The sequence below is a fragment of the Vigna radiata genome, chromosome 1, assembly GCF_000741045.1.
Source record: "Vigna radiata var. radiata cultivar VC1973A chromosome 1, Vradiata_ver6, whole genome shotgun sequence".
NCBI classification, from domain to species: Eukaryota; Viridiplantae; Streptophyta; class Magnoliopsida; order Fabales; family Fabaceae; genus Vigna; species Vigna radiata.
This window is the reverse complement of record NC_028351.1, coordinates 5,758,640-5,773,815: the sequence shown is the minus strand read 5'-3', so window position 1 is coordinate 5,773,815 and position 15,176 is coordinate 5,758,640. Positions and strand designations below refer to the sequence as shown.

Below are 15,176 nucleotides of genomic sequence, written 5' to 3'. Positions count from 1 at the left end.
TCACTCACCTTTAAACATGTGATATAAATTTTCATTGCTTGATATCTTAATTATTTGTAAATATCTAAATATCTCATTCATGTGTTTTGTAACTTAATATAATAACATGTATTGTTCATCATCTTTATTTCAAATCAATCATTTCAGTACCCATCTTTACGATCAATCTTTTTTTTCATCATATATAATTCATATTCTTATATATACACACACAGACTATTTATAGTCTCTATTCATTTCCTTAGTTTAAGAGTTTATTTAATTTCTGCTTTGGGCTTCCTTATTCTATTTTGAATTATATACCAACATAATATGATTTAAAAATTAGTGATAAATGTATAATACCAGTGGAAAAATAATTTTTTTATGATATAATATAATCAGATAATAATAATAATAATAATAATAATAATAGTAAAATTTGTATAAAATTAGTTTCTAAACATGTATGTCAACATATATAATAAATTAATAATAATAGTAAAAATATAAATAAAAGAAATAATATAAAGAATATCAGTGGTAACTAAATAATGCATGAAACATACCAAACTTCCCTTTTCTTTTTCAGAAACTTGAAAGGCTTAAGCCTTCTAATAAAGTTATTTTTACAATTTTTGTTCGGTAGTCTTCTTTCTATATTAATCTGTATCAATAATAATAATAATAATATTATTATTATTATTATTATTATTATGTAATTTTTTAATATATAAAATTATAGAATTTAATGTGATTTTTTTAGAACTTTATTGTTGTTGATTTGTAAATATTATGTTTTTTTAGTAACTTGTAATAAATTGCTATAAATTATTACGTGGATACACTTTTTACCTATTATTATTATTATTAATAATAATATTATCATTATTGAAAACATAAAATATTTACATTTTGTGTTATAATTAATAACAAGACTTTTAAATGAACCATCTCTTATATTATAATATTTCTCAGTAATTTATTTATTAATTACTAAAATTAATTTTTACATATCATGTTTATATATTTTGTAAATTAGTCTCCCCACACACCGAAAGGTTTCGGTTAAAAAAATAACTCAAAACCATATCAATTAAAATTGCTATATTTTTATTCAATAATATTGTTTGAAACAAATGTTAACTATATGAACTCCAAAGTTAAAAATACCCATTTTAGTACTTTGGGTATAAAGTTTTCTCAATATTTATGAATTAATATGCAACAATTCCTGCAAAAATTAAATATAAAATCTTATTTAGACTGCTTAAATATAAGGTATTATTTGTAATCTTGAGAAGTGGACACGAAAACGAATTCATGCTGACACAATCCATAGAAAATGAGAAGAAAAGAAAAGGTTAGAAATGTGATTTTTTGAAAAAAAAAAATTGTCTGAATTAGGCTTACCGTTTATAAATACATGTATATCTAATATTTTATTTATAAAATATTTGTGTATTAAATTAATCTTTATATATATATATATATATATATATATATATATATATATATATATATTTTTTTTTTTTCTGACTTATTTTACTATGTTTGAATTTTGAAGAGGGAAATCTCACAGGTTAATGTCAATATTCCACTTTTTCATAACATGTTCTGAACTTTAGAAATTAATTTAAGGAAAATGATAAATATCATTTTGACCCGTGTTAAAATTGGATGAATTTTAAATTAAAATAAAACTTTAATTTTTCTCTTTCAAATATCTTTTTATCTCGTTTTTTTTAATTTAAAATCGTACCACCACATTTTCAACAAGTATACAAGTATACAGAATTAATTAAGATAGTGTAAAAAATAATGTTAAAATATCATTGATTGTCACACGATTAATAATGTTCTTTTCAATGCATGTTGATTAATCTAATTGGACCGAAAGCTTAGTCTATTTTTTCTCACATTGTCCTTTTGAATTGAAATCGGTGGAAGGTGTTTTTTCAACACTACAGTGTTATAGTACGTAGAAAAGCCAGTAACGTACCATTGCTTCTTCACTGTAAGCATAAAGTGATTCTATCGTTCCAATATCGCCACTTTCAATATAAATAATAATATATTCTTTTCGTTACATTTTCAATTCCATTTTCGTTCATCTTCTTCTCATGGCGGAGAACCACCACCACCGCAACAATCTCGTGCGTCTTCCCACCGCGGTGGAGGCTCTTATAGACAGAATCTGCCGCGAGCAGAACCAAACTCCGCCGGATTTCATCCTCCGCCAACGTCTCCACGAAGTCGGGGAGCTGAAAGCGCTTCAAATTCTCCATACCATCGCTGGAAAGCAAATCCGAATCTCTCTCTCGGCTTTCATCGCCCACATGCTCAGAAAGTCCGTCACCGTCACGCCCTCCCCGCCTCGAATCCTCTCTCCCACGCGCCCTCGCCAGCCGTCGTTGGCGTTGCACGCGCTCGGAGAATTGGAGTTCCGTAAGGCCTTTCTGATTCTGAGTTACATTGGCAGGTAATTTATGCAATGCTGACCTCGTGACTAAACAGTTAGTTACAGCTTCCTTGCTGACTCAGCATAACCCAATCTTTCTCATTTCCTCTTCTCTGTTTCTCTGGTAAAAATATTAGATCATCAAGTTTGAAAAAAAAATAAAAAAGTAGATAATGCTCGCCATCCATATTTTATTTTAGTTTTTTTATTAAAATAAGAAAAATATAAGGAATGGGTTTTACAATGTATGTTTAGCTGAACTTCTCAAACGCTTACAATAAGATAAATTTGTTTATAAATTAAAATGAACTTACCTATAAATGTATTTATATAAATTTTCTGTATTAGCTTTGGAAGTTTAAACATAAGCTAATTTTTTTTTTTTTATTTCCACTTCTAGATATGTTTTTTTTTTATGGAGAAAGTTTATTTAAGTTACTAATCAATTTATGCAATATAAATTTGTTTTTAAATATATTCTTGAAAACTTAGATGCACGAGTTTGATTTTAACTTACTTGAAAATTTGGTTTTTCTGTTCTTGCGAGTAGAACTATTTTCTCTCCTTTTATTCAGAATTTTTGTTTTTGGTTTTGAGGTGTTGGTTCAGCTTGTGTGTATAAGCTGATCAATGGAATAATGCATGTGGTTTTCTTTGCACGATTGCAGCGAGAGTCTTGAGAATGTTACCGATGCTGATTATATTAGAAGCCTCAAAGACTTGCCAATGGTAACGTTCGAGAAAAGAGTATGGGAGGCTTTTGGGAAAGATCACATCTACTGTCAAAGTGATCGGCAATTGGTAAATATTGCATTCCAATGACGGATTAACTAATTTTTATAGTGCAGTTTATGAGTTTTCATCTTGTTTAAATATTCCCTGCTACTTCCATTTTGCAACAACTAAAGCTCAACAAGGAATTGAAATAGTTTTTTTTAGGAGCATGATGACTGTATACTAATAGTATAAAACTGCTTTATACTGTCATCCAATCAGAACTAAAACTGATATGACTTTTCAGATACGTATTGTAAAACTGTTTGACACAATGAGCACAAAGGCTATTTTCTCTAATTTTAGTTAGAATAGAAGAAAGTTAAAATCTTCAATTCTATGTGTAAAAGATAACATGGTTTAATTTCTGGTTGAATGATTTTAAGCTAGCCCATCCCTTTTACTCCCATGGTCATGGAAAGACGAAGAGAAAATGCGGTTTAGGCATGGGTACAAACTTTCACAGCACGCAGTGCTGAATATAAATCATGTATCTTCTCTGATGAGTTATTGCTTGCTTACTATATTACGTTTGGTTTCTTCAGTATCTTGATTGGGACTCTGGTAGGACATATGTATATCAATGTTATGTTTCTTCGGATGGGAGCTTAAGGTTCAAGGTTTGTATGTCTCTCTCCTCCCTTGGATTTGTGTACTGTTAAATAACTGTCCGAATACAATGGTTCCAGTGCTATAATGCTGAATCAAAAAGCTCTTGAGATTGATGTATGGTCAGTGTTATAGTTACATTTAAGTCTTTACAGATTAAATTGTGTATTTTTATGTGAAACATGGTTTGTTTTATGGCCACTTTCTTTAAATTACAATTCAGGGGCCCATACTACAAAGCACACAAACACACTTGCACAGATCTCTTGGTGATGACAACGTCTTGCTAGTTAAATTTGCTGACAATGGCAGTGCGATGAATTCAAGGACCAGTGCTGAAGAAGCAAATGATCTCTATGGAAAGTTTGGAAAAGAAGGGATCAATGTTGGTCTGCGTTTGTATCGCTTTTTTGGTAATTCTGCTTCTGATGTTAGTTTTACTTTTTTTTTGTCCTGCCTTTTAACAGTTTGTATGATCCCAAAATCAGTTATTTATCTGATTAACATGTAGCTGATGTAAGTAGTCTGAGAAATTTGTATTCTCATTTATTCTGTTCAACATATAATCTAGACTACAAGTATACAACCCTCTGATCTTTTATATTTATTTTTTTCCTTCCACATTTTGTAAATCACTCTACTCTCTGCTTATTTACATTTAATCATTTAATCTGCATTATATCTTAAGTCATATTTATGAAATCTCACTTGCTTGATAATATTTTTGTTGTTTATGTGACGGTTTTGTGATCAGATTTTGTGGCAGTTCATATGAAGCTATATTTTTATTATTTTCGTTATCTCAGGTTTGAAATTCTTGTTCTGTTAGGTTCTTGTGTTATAATTTTTATTTGTTAAAGAGTATTTGTACATTCTCGAGTTAATATCTGTAACTGTTTAATATGCCCAGTTTCTCTTCTCTCAATCTTTGGTTACCTTTCAGTCCTTGAAGAGTGTATGATTAACATACAAATCATACAAATTCATTTCTTTGTTCTCTCTTTGCTTATGTGGTCCTGTGTTCTGTGGTTAATAAATGATAGACAGATGTATGTGGATATAGAATGCTGTTTTATTGAATTTTTTTTATTAGATCCTATACTTTGTTTTAAAAGTATTCTCTCATTTGGTGGTGGCATTGACCTCATGTTCCAATATCATATTTTAAATTGTGGTTGTGTTGTGGCATTTGGAACTAATACAGTTGTTGCCACTTGAGATGGTCATGTCAGTTGACAGGGATCAATATTTGAAACTTGCATAAAGCTTTTCTTTCTTGGGTTTAGTGTGCAAGCACCTAAATATAACACAAGTGATAGGTAGGCTGAGGACATTACATTGCAGTCCTAGTGACTGAGGACCGTTGTAGTTGAGCTTCAAGGTGGTTGATTCAACTGGCTACTGAAAACATTCTTAGTTAATCTCATTGTCACGTGTTTGACGCTGTCTCTTGTATTTTGTACGGCAGTTTTTAAAGATGGTGGAAAAGAAGAGCGGAAGAAGGACCCAACAAGTTCCTCTGTTAAGTGTTATTTTGTTAGGATGCAATCTTTTTGTTCTGCAGATGAGAGTGCTAATTACATTTTGTCTAATAAGACAGTGTCTGAAGCAAGAGCTTTATTCATGCACGCTCACCTGTTACCCAGTTTAGACAAGTATATGGCTAGGTATGAGTTGGAGTTTTTATGCAAATACTATCATCATTTAGATCTTTTATCTATTTTTCTGCGGTCTGCTGTAGTCCCAGTCAAAATAGATATCATGCAATGTACTAACCTCAGGCATTCAGGTTCTCTCTCATTCTGTCAAAGACCTTCAAACTCAATATTGACTTGGCAACTGTGAATGTGCAAACAATAGAAGATGTATTTTGCCAGGTATAGTCAATTTTAAGTCGCCTTAAGGGATTTATAATTTATGGCCATGCTTCGAGAAAATTATTTTATTATTATTTTATTGTGTTTAGGATGGAAATGGCAATATTATATATGATAATGAAAAACCACGTATTCTCACGGATGGAACTGGGTTCATCTCTAGGGATTTAGCATTGCTCTGCCCCAATAGCGTGTACAAAGGAAATAACTTGGAGAATAATTACATTCAGGTATCTTTACTTTTGAATTTGTTAATTCACTTGACTTTTTCTTTTCGCTAACTTCGTTCATTTATCTATAGTTGGGCAGAACTCGTGTTAAGAATCCACTTAATATATGTATTGTGAATCCGTCAGTTATTTTTATCATAATCGTTGCCTGTTGATTATGTATCTAGTTTCCTTGATTCACGCATGAATACTAATGTCTTAGAGGGATAAAGCTTGACTTTTACATTTTGCAGTTCATATGCATTCAATTTATGCTGCCTTCTTTTTCCTAGTAATTTGGTTTGAAACAGTTTATTGATGAAAAGCTACAGTAAAATGGCTTGAGATCCCACATGAATTAGTAATACGATCAAAATAGTGAATGTGAGAGGGGGGAAACCTTCACTCTAGTTTTGGGGGTTTAGGCCTGTTATCAGGTTGTTGTAAGACTACCCACATCTGTCTAATCTTGTAAATGTTTGGTCCCAGGTGTGAGATAGAGAAATGTGGATTGGAAATCTTAAAATTATTTATATGGTTAATAATAGTGTACACAAGTGAGGGGAAGCTTCACCCATTGAGGTATATAAGAAATAAGTTTTCGTTGAATGCTCTTTGTGTTGCTTTGTATTTTTATGTACTTGTACATAATCAACTATTTTAAAGAATAAAACATCTTAAATGAAATAAATCAATGCAGAGAAGAAGTGCAAGGAAACGTTCCTATTAGTAAAACTTTTGACTAATTATCTTCAACTCATATGCTTTTGAAGGAACTATTTCTTTTTATACACACTTTTCATTAGATGTATTTCTTTTCTTGATTGCCTGGATATTCTGTTATTCTGCATACGCCTTTGTTGCTGTTACGTTTCTCTCAAAAAACTTAAATATCAGCTCGTGTTCTCTAATATATTTCAATGAGATCTATGATCTAGTCTTCTTTCTTTGATTACTCCGCGCATTGTGACTTCCTTTAAACTCAGGAAATTAACAATCTCTTGGATCTTGAGGATATGACTAAGGGAATGGGAGAAACCGAGCTGAAGCTGAGCACACATCAACCGGTAGATGATTTGTTTTTCATTTTCCATTTAACACATTTTATATATGCATGTGTGCTGTGTGATTTGCATATATGTTATTTTAATAAAACTTTCTTTTTTTCTCCGATTCTCCAGCCTTTGCTGATTCAGTGCCGTCTCTTTAACATGGGTTGCGCAATTAAGGGCACTCTTTTAGTTAACAGAAAGGTATATCATCTGAATTTTGTACTTTCAGGTATTTCAATATTTTTGCCCTTAATCTTTAACTAAAGTTGGAATTTTGTGAGACAAAGTGTATAAGATAGAGAATATATTTATGAACTTTTAAAATAAAATTCTGCTGGCCATGGAGGGGATTTTGTGATCCAACATTCAATACCATAGTCCGGCTGGTCTTATTGGTGTCCTGTACAATCTTCCTCTAATTTTGATAGTTTTCTTGATGTAACAACCTATACCAACATCATTCATCCATTTCAAGAGTTAATTATATGTTTTATTTATATTCTTATTTGATTCCAGTGCTTGTGATTTGATACCACATTTTTGAATCTGACAGCTTCCTCCTAGGACAATACAAGTTAGGCATTCAATGGTTAAAGTTGAGAAAGACCTTAGTCTGAATATGCAAAGCATAAATTCATTGGAGGTAGTGAACACAAGGTATTTCTCTTTTACATCAATGAGGGGTTAATGGAGGTTTTTTATCTTGTTGCTAATACGTCAACTTGGCTTATTGAGATGAGGCAAAAACCTTAGAAGGTTGTTCTTTAATGAAGGGCTTTGGATGAAGATCATACTTGATGACCCTATGCAAGTTAGTCATGAATATTGTCCATAATCCAGTCTGACATGATAGAACTAAACATATTTATATTAATAGGCAATCCATCAAAGATAATCTTGACAGTAGAGGCCTAGTGGTTACAACTCATCTTCCCACAGGATTTCAAATAACAAACATTTTCACTAAAGGACTTCTTGAGGACAGATTCCTGAATCTTGTAAGCAAGTGGAAACAATTGATATTTATTTACCAACTTGAGGGGGTAGTGTTATAAATAACATATTATTTGAACAAAAAATATTCCTAATATCTCGAGTGATTAGGAAAAGATATCTTCAAAAAATCTCTATTCATTTTAACATATTCATTTCCTTTTTAAAAGTTTTGATTATTGCAAATAGAGATGATAAGAATGTAACTGGGGTGATTGTTATCAATAAAATAATTCTTTATTTTCTTACTTAGTTTGATTATGTAATCATTTGAGCATATGTTCTTACAAGTAGAGATTCCTATCCATGACCACACCAGGATATAGCATAGTGTGTTGGGAATTGAGACATATTTGTGTTTCACTTGAAAATATCCTTAGAAGGCATATGATTTTAAAAGGTTAAACTGATAGGATGTGTCCAATTGCAGAAGCTTGATGATATGGTTTGTTCATCAAATCATATGCTTTATCAAGATACGTCACATAGCTTTTCACTGGACCAATGTTTGGCACCTTCATATTTGGGTTTCATCATACAAGGTCCAATTGCTTAACTGGTCTTGTGCACAATAGACATGGTGTAGGTATACCCATTCAAAGTAAGAGTCTTTTAAGAATGAAATGGCTTGGAAATGCTTTTATCATTTGGAGGAAAATTTAGTAGTCTTTTGATGCATTTATTTCTACTAACAATATACGTTAATATTAATATTATTCCTTAACAACTTGCCTAATGGTAGAAGATTTTTAGAGCTTCATCTAATCTTTTTTATTCTTTAGTAGGAAAATAATTTTTTGCATTGTTTGAAAGCTAGCTGATCTGAAGTCTACATATTTCAGCATCAAACCAAATAGAACTTATTTATCTAAAAATCTGATTGCACTTTTGAGCTATGGAGGAGTGCCAAATGAATTCTTCAAGGCTTTACTAGAGAGTAATTTGGAAGATGCAAATCATGTTTTCTCCAATAAGCGTGTTGCACTCAGAGGTTGCCGGCCAATGCTTCTTTTGGTCACTATTTTTTTTTTATCAAAAGCTGTTCTTTATTTAGATTCAGATCTATCCGTACTGCTGCCCAAAATATGAAAGTTCTTTCATTTTTTTGGTTAATTTGCAGCATCCATTAATAATGGCACCATGGATGAATACATTACAGCAGAAATGATTTTATGTGGAATTCCTCTGGATGAGCCATTTTTGCAGTATCATCTGTCTATACTTGCAAGGGAGGAACGCAAGAAGCTAAGAGGAGGGAAGCTATATATGCCTGACTGTTTCTATTTAATGGGGACTGTAGATCCCACTGGATGCCTAGAAAAGGATCAAGTTTGTATAATACAGTAAGCATAAATCTTTTAATTTTCCCAATGTATTGATCTTTTAGCGAACCAAAATAAATCTTAAAAGTTAAGTGTGTTTTATCTTCGAAGACTATTGTGATAGGAGAATTTTGGTGATGCATATCTTCTACTTTAGTTGATAAAACTGTATAAACGGGGTGCAAGTTTTGTTCGTTCTTTTGAATGAATTGGCACATTTATCTACTTTTACATTGCTTGTCAAATAGATTCAACATCAATAGCCTTATCTCCAATTCTCTCTAGGTGAGGTGGGCTCCATGGATCGTGTAATACCTTTTAACTTGATTTAAAAGTAAGTCCTCATGGATATTGTTCACCATGAAATCTCCTTCTTGCTCTCTATCCTTTTTCACATGACTAAAAATCCTGTATTTTACTTTCTTCATCAGTGTCTTCAATAACCTTCTTTACACATTTCCAAACTATATTAACCAAGTTTTTGTTCAATAAGAATCACATCGATATATCCTTGTATACAATTATTATATATCCTGGGCATCTTCGTGAGTGTAACATTTTCACTTCTCCTACAACTGTTTTCTTCTATAATCATTTCAAAGCCCAACATTCACAATTGCAGAGTGTAATTGATAGTATAATAATAGGTTAAAACTTACCTTTGAGCTTAGTAGGTACTTACAGTCACAAATATTCCGTGATGGGTTCCTTCCTTTAACAATCCAACTTGTATAGTTCTTAATAAATTCAAGAGAAGTATAAACATCTATGACTATTCCGCAGTTCCCATTAAATATTAATATGACTAATATTGTATGAAAATTGGTCCAATTCTTACTATGGTAGTGTCTGACTTAGCTTTTTCATTTTCTTTTCTTATTTTTAAGAGAAGCTTGGGGAGACAGATTTAGAGAGAAGCTCTTAAAAAATGAAGCAACTTAATTATTATAAAAGAAAAGAAGAGAAACATAATTTTTTTTTTTAAAAAGCTAATGGAGTGACTGACAAAAAAATGTGCACATCGTAGTGTCTCCCTCTCCATCTCATATTGAACTAATTGATGTTGGATAGTGAAATTAATCTTTTCTTTTGTTAAATGTGTACAGCTTCTGTTATATCTAGCTTCTGTTGTGTTATTGTAATGTCAATGGCAAACATAGAAGTCTATCTTTAGCTTATGAAATGGGGTTGGTGATATTACTCAACTTACTGGGATGCAATATTGATAGGCAAAGATAAAACAAAATGATGATCACATTCAACTGTCTGCACTAGTAGATCTTTATTGTAGGAAATTATGTTTGCAATTTAACATAGTCATATGTGCTGACTGTTTCATTCCTCATTTGTAGTGAGAATGACCAAATTACCGGGGATGTGTTGGTCTACAGAAATCCAGGTTTACATTTTGGCGACATTCACATAATGCGTGCCACACATGTGGATAAATTAGAATCTTTTGTTGGACATAGCAAGTATGCAATTTTTTTCCCGTGTGTTGGAACTCGCTCAGTGGCAGATGAAATTGCTGGAGGTGATTTTGATGGAGATTTGTACTGGGTTTCCAAACATCCTCAGGTTCCAATATCAATTTCATTTTAGAGGCCCTCATTTTCTTACTACATCTAATGCTATTGAAGGAATTGTATTCCTTTCAGTGTTTCTGTTTCTTACTAAATTTTAATTGTCACATTTTATATTTTCCATTTCCCCCTTAGTAAGTTCAAACGAAAAGATTAAAAGCAGTGCATGGAAAGGTTGTAGTTAGTTAAAGAGGGAGCCATTCTTAATACAATTCTAAATTTTGAATTATATATTTATACCATAATTTTGTCATAACATTTTTAAAGCTGGAGATATAAGAAACTAAGAAATTTCCTTTTTGAAGTGTATTTTCTGCTGCATCAAATCAGCTGCATGTGATTGGTGTCTCTTATATTGGCTGATGAATTCATCTGTATCTTGATTGACTAATGGATTGGCCCGTGGTTAGGTATTAATATGTTAAACACATATGAGATAACAGAAACCTAACACAATTCATGTATGTATCATTGTATTGTTTTTTAGAAGCCGAAAATCATGAACTTAGGATGGTTGGATGAATAAGAATAGAGTTAGACTGAGATTAATTCATTGGAAAGGGGTTAAAAAATTGTTCCATTGAAGGTTAATTAGATATTGTACGATATTGAGATAAGATGGCCTGGTAACCCCTGAAGTCATACGACAGAGGAAATGAGGCAGTGTCATCATTTAGAGTTACTGAGATCTGGTTGTATCCTGTATCCTTTTTCACATCCTATTATCTTCAGAAAACTGAAGCTCACACTTCTCGTCCTGCGAAAAAGTTGCTAGTAGTACCTTACACGTTTTGTTAGAAAACTGAAGCACAAACTTTAATCGGAGCAATACCGAACATTCACTGTATTATAAATGAATTCAGATCAGTACCAAAGTGATAGGAAACCTGATCATAAGAAAACTGAAGATGACTATTTATAGGTTTAATTAAGTTTCAAGTCTCTCATAAATTTAGATATTTTCAGTGGAGTCCCTATTACATATTTTAGTACTTAAACTTTTTATATTTTTCAATGAGTCCCTATAGTTTAAATTTTCCGTTAACTAATTGAAGTGACTGTTATCTTGCCTCGTTGTCATCTTATTTATTTCCATGTGTTAATAAATGTGAGATTTTGTGGTTAATTTACAATGATATTTCTGTTAATATAAAATGACAAATAACTTATATTGTTTTAATTGAAAATAAGTTGGATATAACTTCTATATCATCACTTACAGCAACTAAGAGGTTGCCACCATTACCATCATTGATTTAGGTGATAATGACGGTCCTGTTAATATAATACGTTTTTGATGAAATTAATAAGTTATTTGTTACTTTATATTAACACATGGAGACAAATATACAAGATGACTATATAACAACCATGTCACTGTTAATGAAAAAGTTAAATGATAAGGACTCAATTGAAAAATATAAAAAATGAGTATTCAATAAATCAAAAATATTTAATAGGGATTCAATTGAACATACCTAAATTTATAAGGGATTAAAACTTAATCAAGCCATATTTATATTTGGGCCCTATCATAGTTCTTTAAAAGTTCCTTTATATTGACAGTTTTTTTTTTAAATGTTTCAGCTTTTACAGTATTTCAGAAAGAGTGACCCTTGGATGGAAAATTCTGCCCCTTGCCAATCTGTCCAATTGGACTCCAGTGCTAAAAAGCCTAGTACATTTTCAGCCACGGAACTTGAGGATGAACTTTTTAGACTATTCCTCAAAACTCGTTTCCAACCAAGGTGTGCTTGACTGTTTACATAGTAATTAAGTATTGATATCTTACTCTCGTATGTAAAACCGTTTTGCAGACATAATTAAGCTTGTATGTTTCATAATTACCCTGGAATTTTTTTAATGCATCGTAGTATGTAGATGTTGGTAGTAGTCCTTCATCAATTAAGTGTTTGTAACACTTCACCTTCTTTATAGTTTTATGTTATGCAGATATAGTAGTAATCTGTATCACCGACATCTGGCATTTGAAATTCCATTTAATTAGTGTTTTCACTTTGTATATTGTTTGCTTCCAAGAGGAAACATAACTGTTATGAATAATAAGTATTTTTTCCATTTTTAATTCTAAGATCCATACATGACGATTTGTTCTCTTTCCAGTAATGCAATGGGTGTGGCAGCTGACAGCTGGATGGCACTCATGGATCGTCTTTTGACATTAAAAAATTACTGCAGTGAAGAGAATGAGAAGGAGAAGGAAAATCTGAAAGAAAATATGCTTAAGTTGATCGATCTATACTACGAGGCATTAGATGCTCCTAAGAAGGGAGGGAGAAAGGTTAGTTTTGTATTATTCTTTTTGTTGCTACAAACTCCGCCACTTTAGTTGGGACATACCAAACTAACATATTCTTGTTATGATAATTGGATGGGTTAATGTTCCCATCCTACATGACATTATTATTTTCAGTAATGAAATCTATACGTAGCTAAACATTTAACTACTTCTATATGTGAGTATGCATGGGATAACGAGGGTCTTATCACTTGTGCCCTAGGAGGTGGGAGGAAAAAGAATTTCTGGTGTGGACTTGTGCAAGGTTGACCTTGAGAGGTTCTCCGTTTTAGATGCCAAGGAATTTTACAGATATCAGCATTTTGGTTGTAGATAATGTCATTGATTATATATGTTAAATTTCCATAGACTGGATGAAACTTGACCAATTAATTCTGAGGTTACAGAATCTTCATATATTTTTGTCAGTGGATAGTACTGTGATTAGTTGATTTCATTTTCAATTACCACGAGGATTGATGACCTCGTCTTCACTAATTTTTTTTTAAGGAATTTTAGAACATTTGAAAACTTGTTGGGCTAGTGAGTCACAATACTGAAAACGAGATTAGCGTCTTCCTAACTTGGTGGGCTGGAGAAATCGACTAAATAAATTCTTTGTTTCACTTTAATGATTTCTGAGATGGAATGGATTTACCTTCTCAAAATCCATTATTAGTGCTCTTTTGGTTTCTATCGTTTAAAATGTTAATTTTGGGTAATTGTAAGGGCGCATGAATCCAATTTTAGCTTTGTAATTTTTCAAATATTCGAGTTCATGAAAACACTTTGAGTTTTCAAATTTGAATCCTCTGGTAATTCTTTAACAGGTACAAGTTCCAGATGATTTAAAAGCAGAGATGTTCCCGCACTACATGGAAAGAGATAAATCATTCACTTCAACCTCTATTTTAGGTTTAATTTATGATTGGGTTGGTACATGGCAAACAAAAGACTTATCTGAGGAAGGTGAGGACTGGAAATTAACTCAGTATAATTTAATTATTTCTGCAATACTTTATTACCTCTGGTGGAGCTAGAGAGGAACAACTCTTATATTTTGAGCATAAAAGATAAATAAATAACTAAAAAATTATTGATCAAGATTTGTTAGCTTAATGTATGTTTTTCCTTTTACTGCCATGGCCATCAGAAATTAGATTGCTCCCCTGTTTTGACGTTGAAGTACCTCCCAGCTGTATGGAAAAGTGGAACAGAAAGTATAAAGAATACAGGATGGAAATGCATATTGCCTTGGAGGACATTAACTCCAAAGAGGAGGCAGCTAAAGTCATTAGAAAATATAAGGAGGTATAATTTCTGTCTCTTTCTTCCTCAACCGTTACTTTCATGCATTCATGAAAAGATTCCAAGAATTTGAACTCTCTTGTAGGAGTTATATGGTGCTACTGCCAAGATGGAGGATAGTCCGAAGAATATTAGTGATATTTATGACGAGGCTTTGGCTATTTACCGCCTCTGTTATGAATATGCAATGCTTAAAAAATCAGTATCTTTATGTGGTTTTGCTTGGAAGATTGCGGGTTCAGCTTTGACAAGTCTTTATATCATAAAACAAAAACAGAAGCCTCTCAACTGTGCTCCATATGTATTGCGTGAGATTTTCGGTTCATGAATTATGCTGCAAACTGTTATAGTTCATCGTAAAAGTATCACTGTTTTATAGATTAGATATTTCGTTGATAAATATTTGTAAAATATCTTAAAATATCGAGTATGGTGTTGAACATCTATGACTGATAAAATTGAAGTATCGGTATATTATAACTGTTGTTGTATAGTATATTCCAACTTCATCAAGCTAATTTGATTATGGATAATGATATTTAGACAACATTTTTGTGACAATATTTGAACTTTGATTATGTGTCTGATTGATCAAAAATTATTCTACAATCAATAATAATAATCATAAACATTATTATGGAGTAATTTTTGACCAATAACAGATTGACACGTAATGAATGTCCAAATATTGTAAAAAGAATGTTGTCTAA

The 15,176-nt window shown here is 31.7% G+C and overlaps 1 protein-coding gene across 1 annotated transcript; it reads left to right on the top strand.

Annotated features, from left to right (window-relative positions):
- Positions 1-1,871: 1,871 nt before the first annotated feature.
- LOC106773122 (probable RNA-dependent RNA polymerase 5) lies at positions 1,872-14,972 on the top strand. Its single transcript, XM_014659815.2, has 18 exons — positions 1,872-2,461; positions 3,109-3,241; positions 3,760-3,834; positions 4,047-4,236; positions 5,292-5,490; positions 5,613-5,700; positions 5,790-5,930; positions 6,896-6,976; positions 7,091-7,162; positions 7,515-7,618; positions 8,797-8,945; positions 9,075-9,297; positions 10,629-10,854; positions 12,447-12,607; positions 12,984-13,161; positions 13,989-14,127; positions 14,312-14,469; positions 14,552-14,972. Exons 1-18 carry the CDS (start codon positions 2,103-2,105, stop codon positions 14,792-14,794), a joined length of 2,919 nt encoding a protein of 972 aa, XP_014515301.1. The 5' UTR covers positions 1,872-2,102; the 3' UTR covers positions 14,795-14,972.
- The last annotated feature ends 204 nt before the right edge of the window (positions 14,973-15,176 follow it).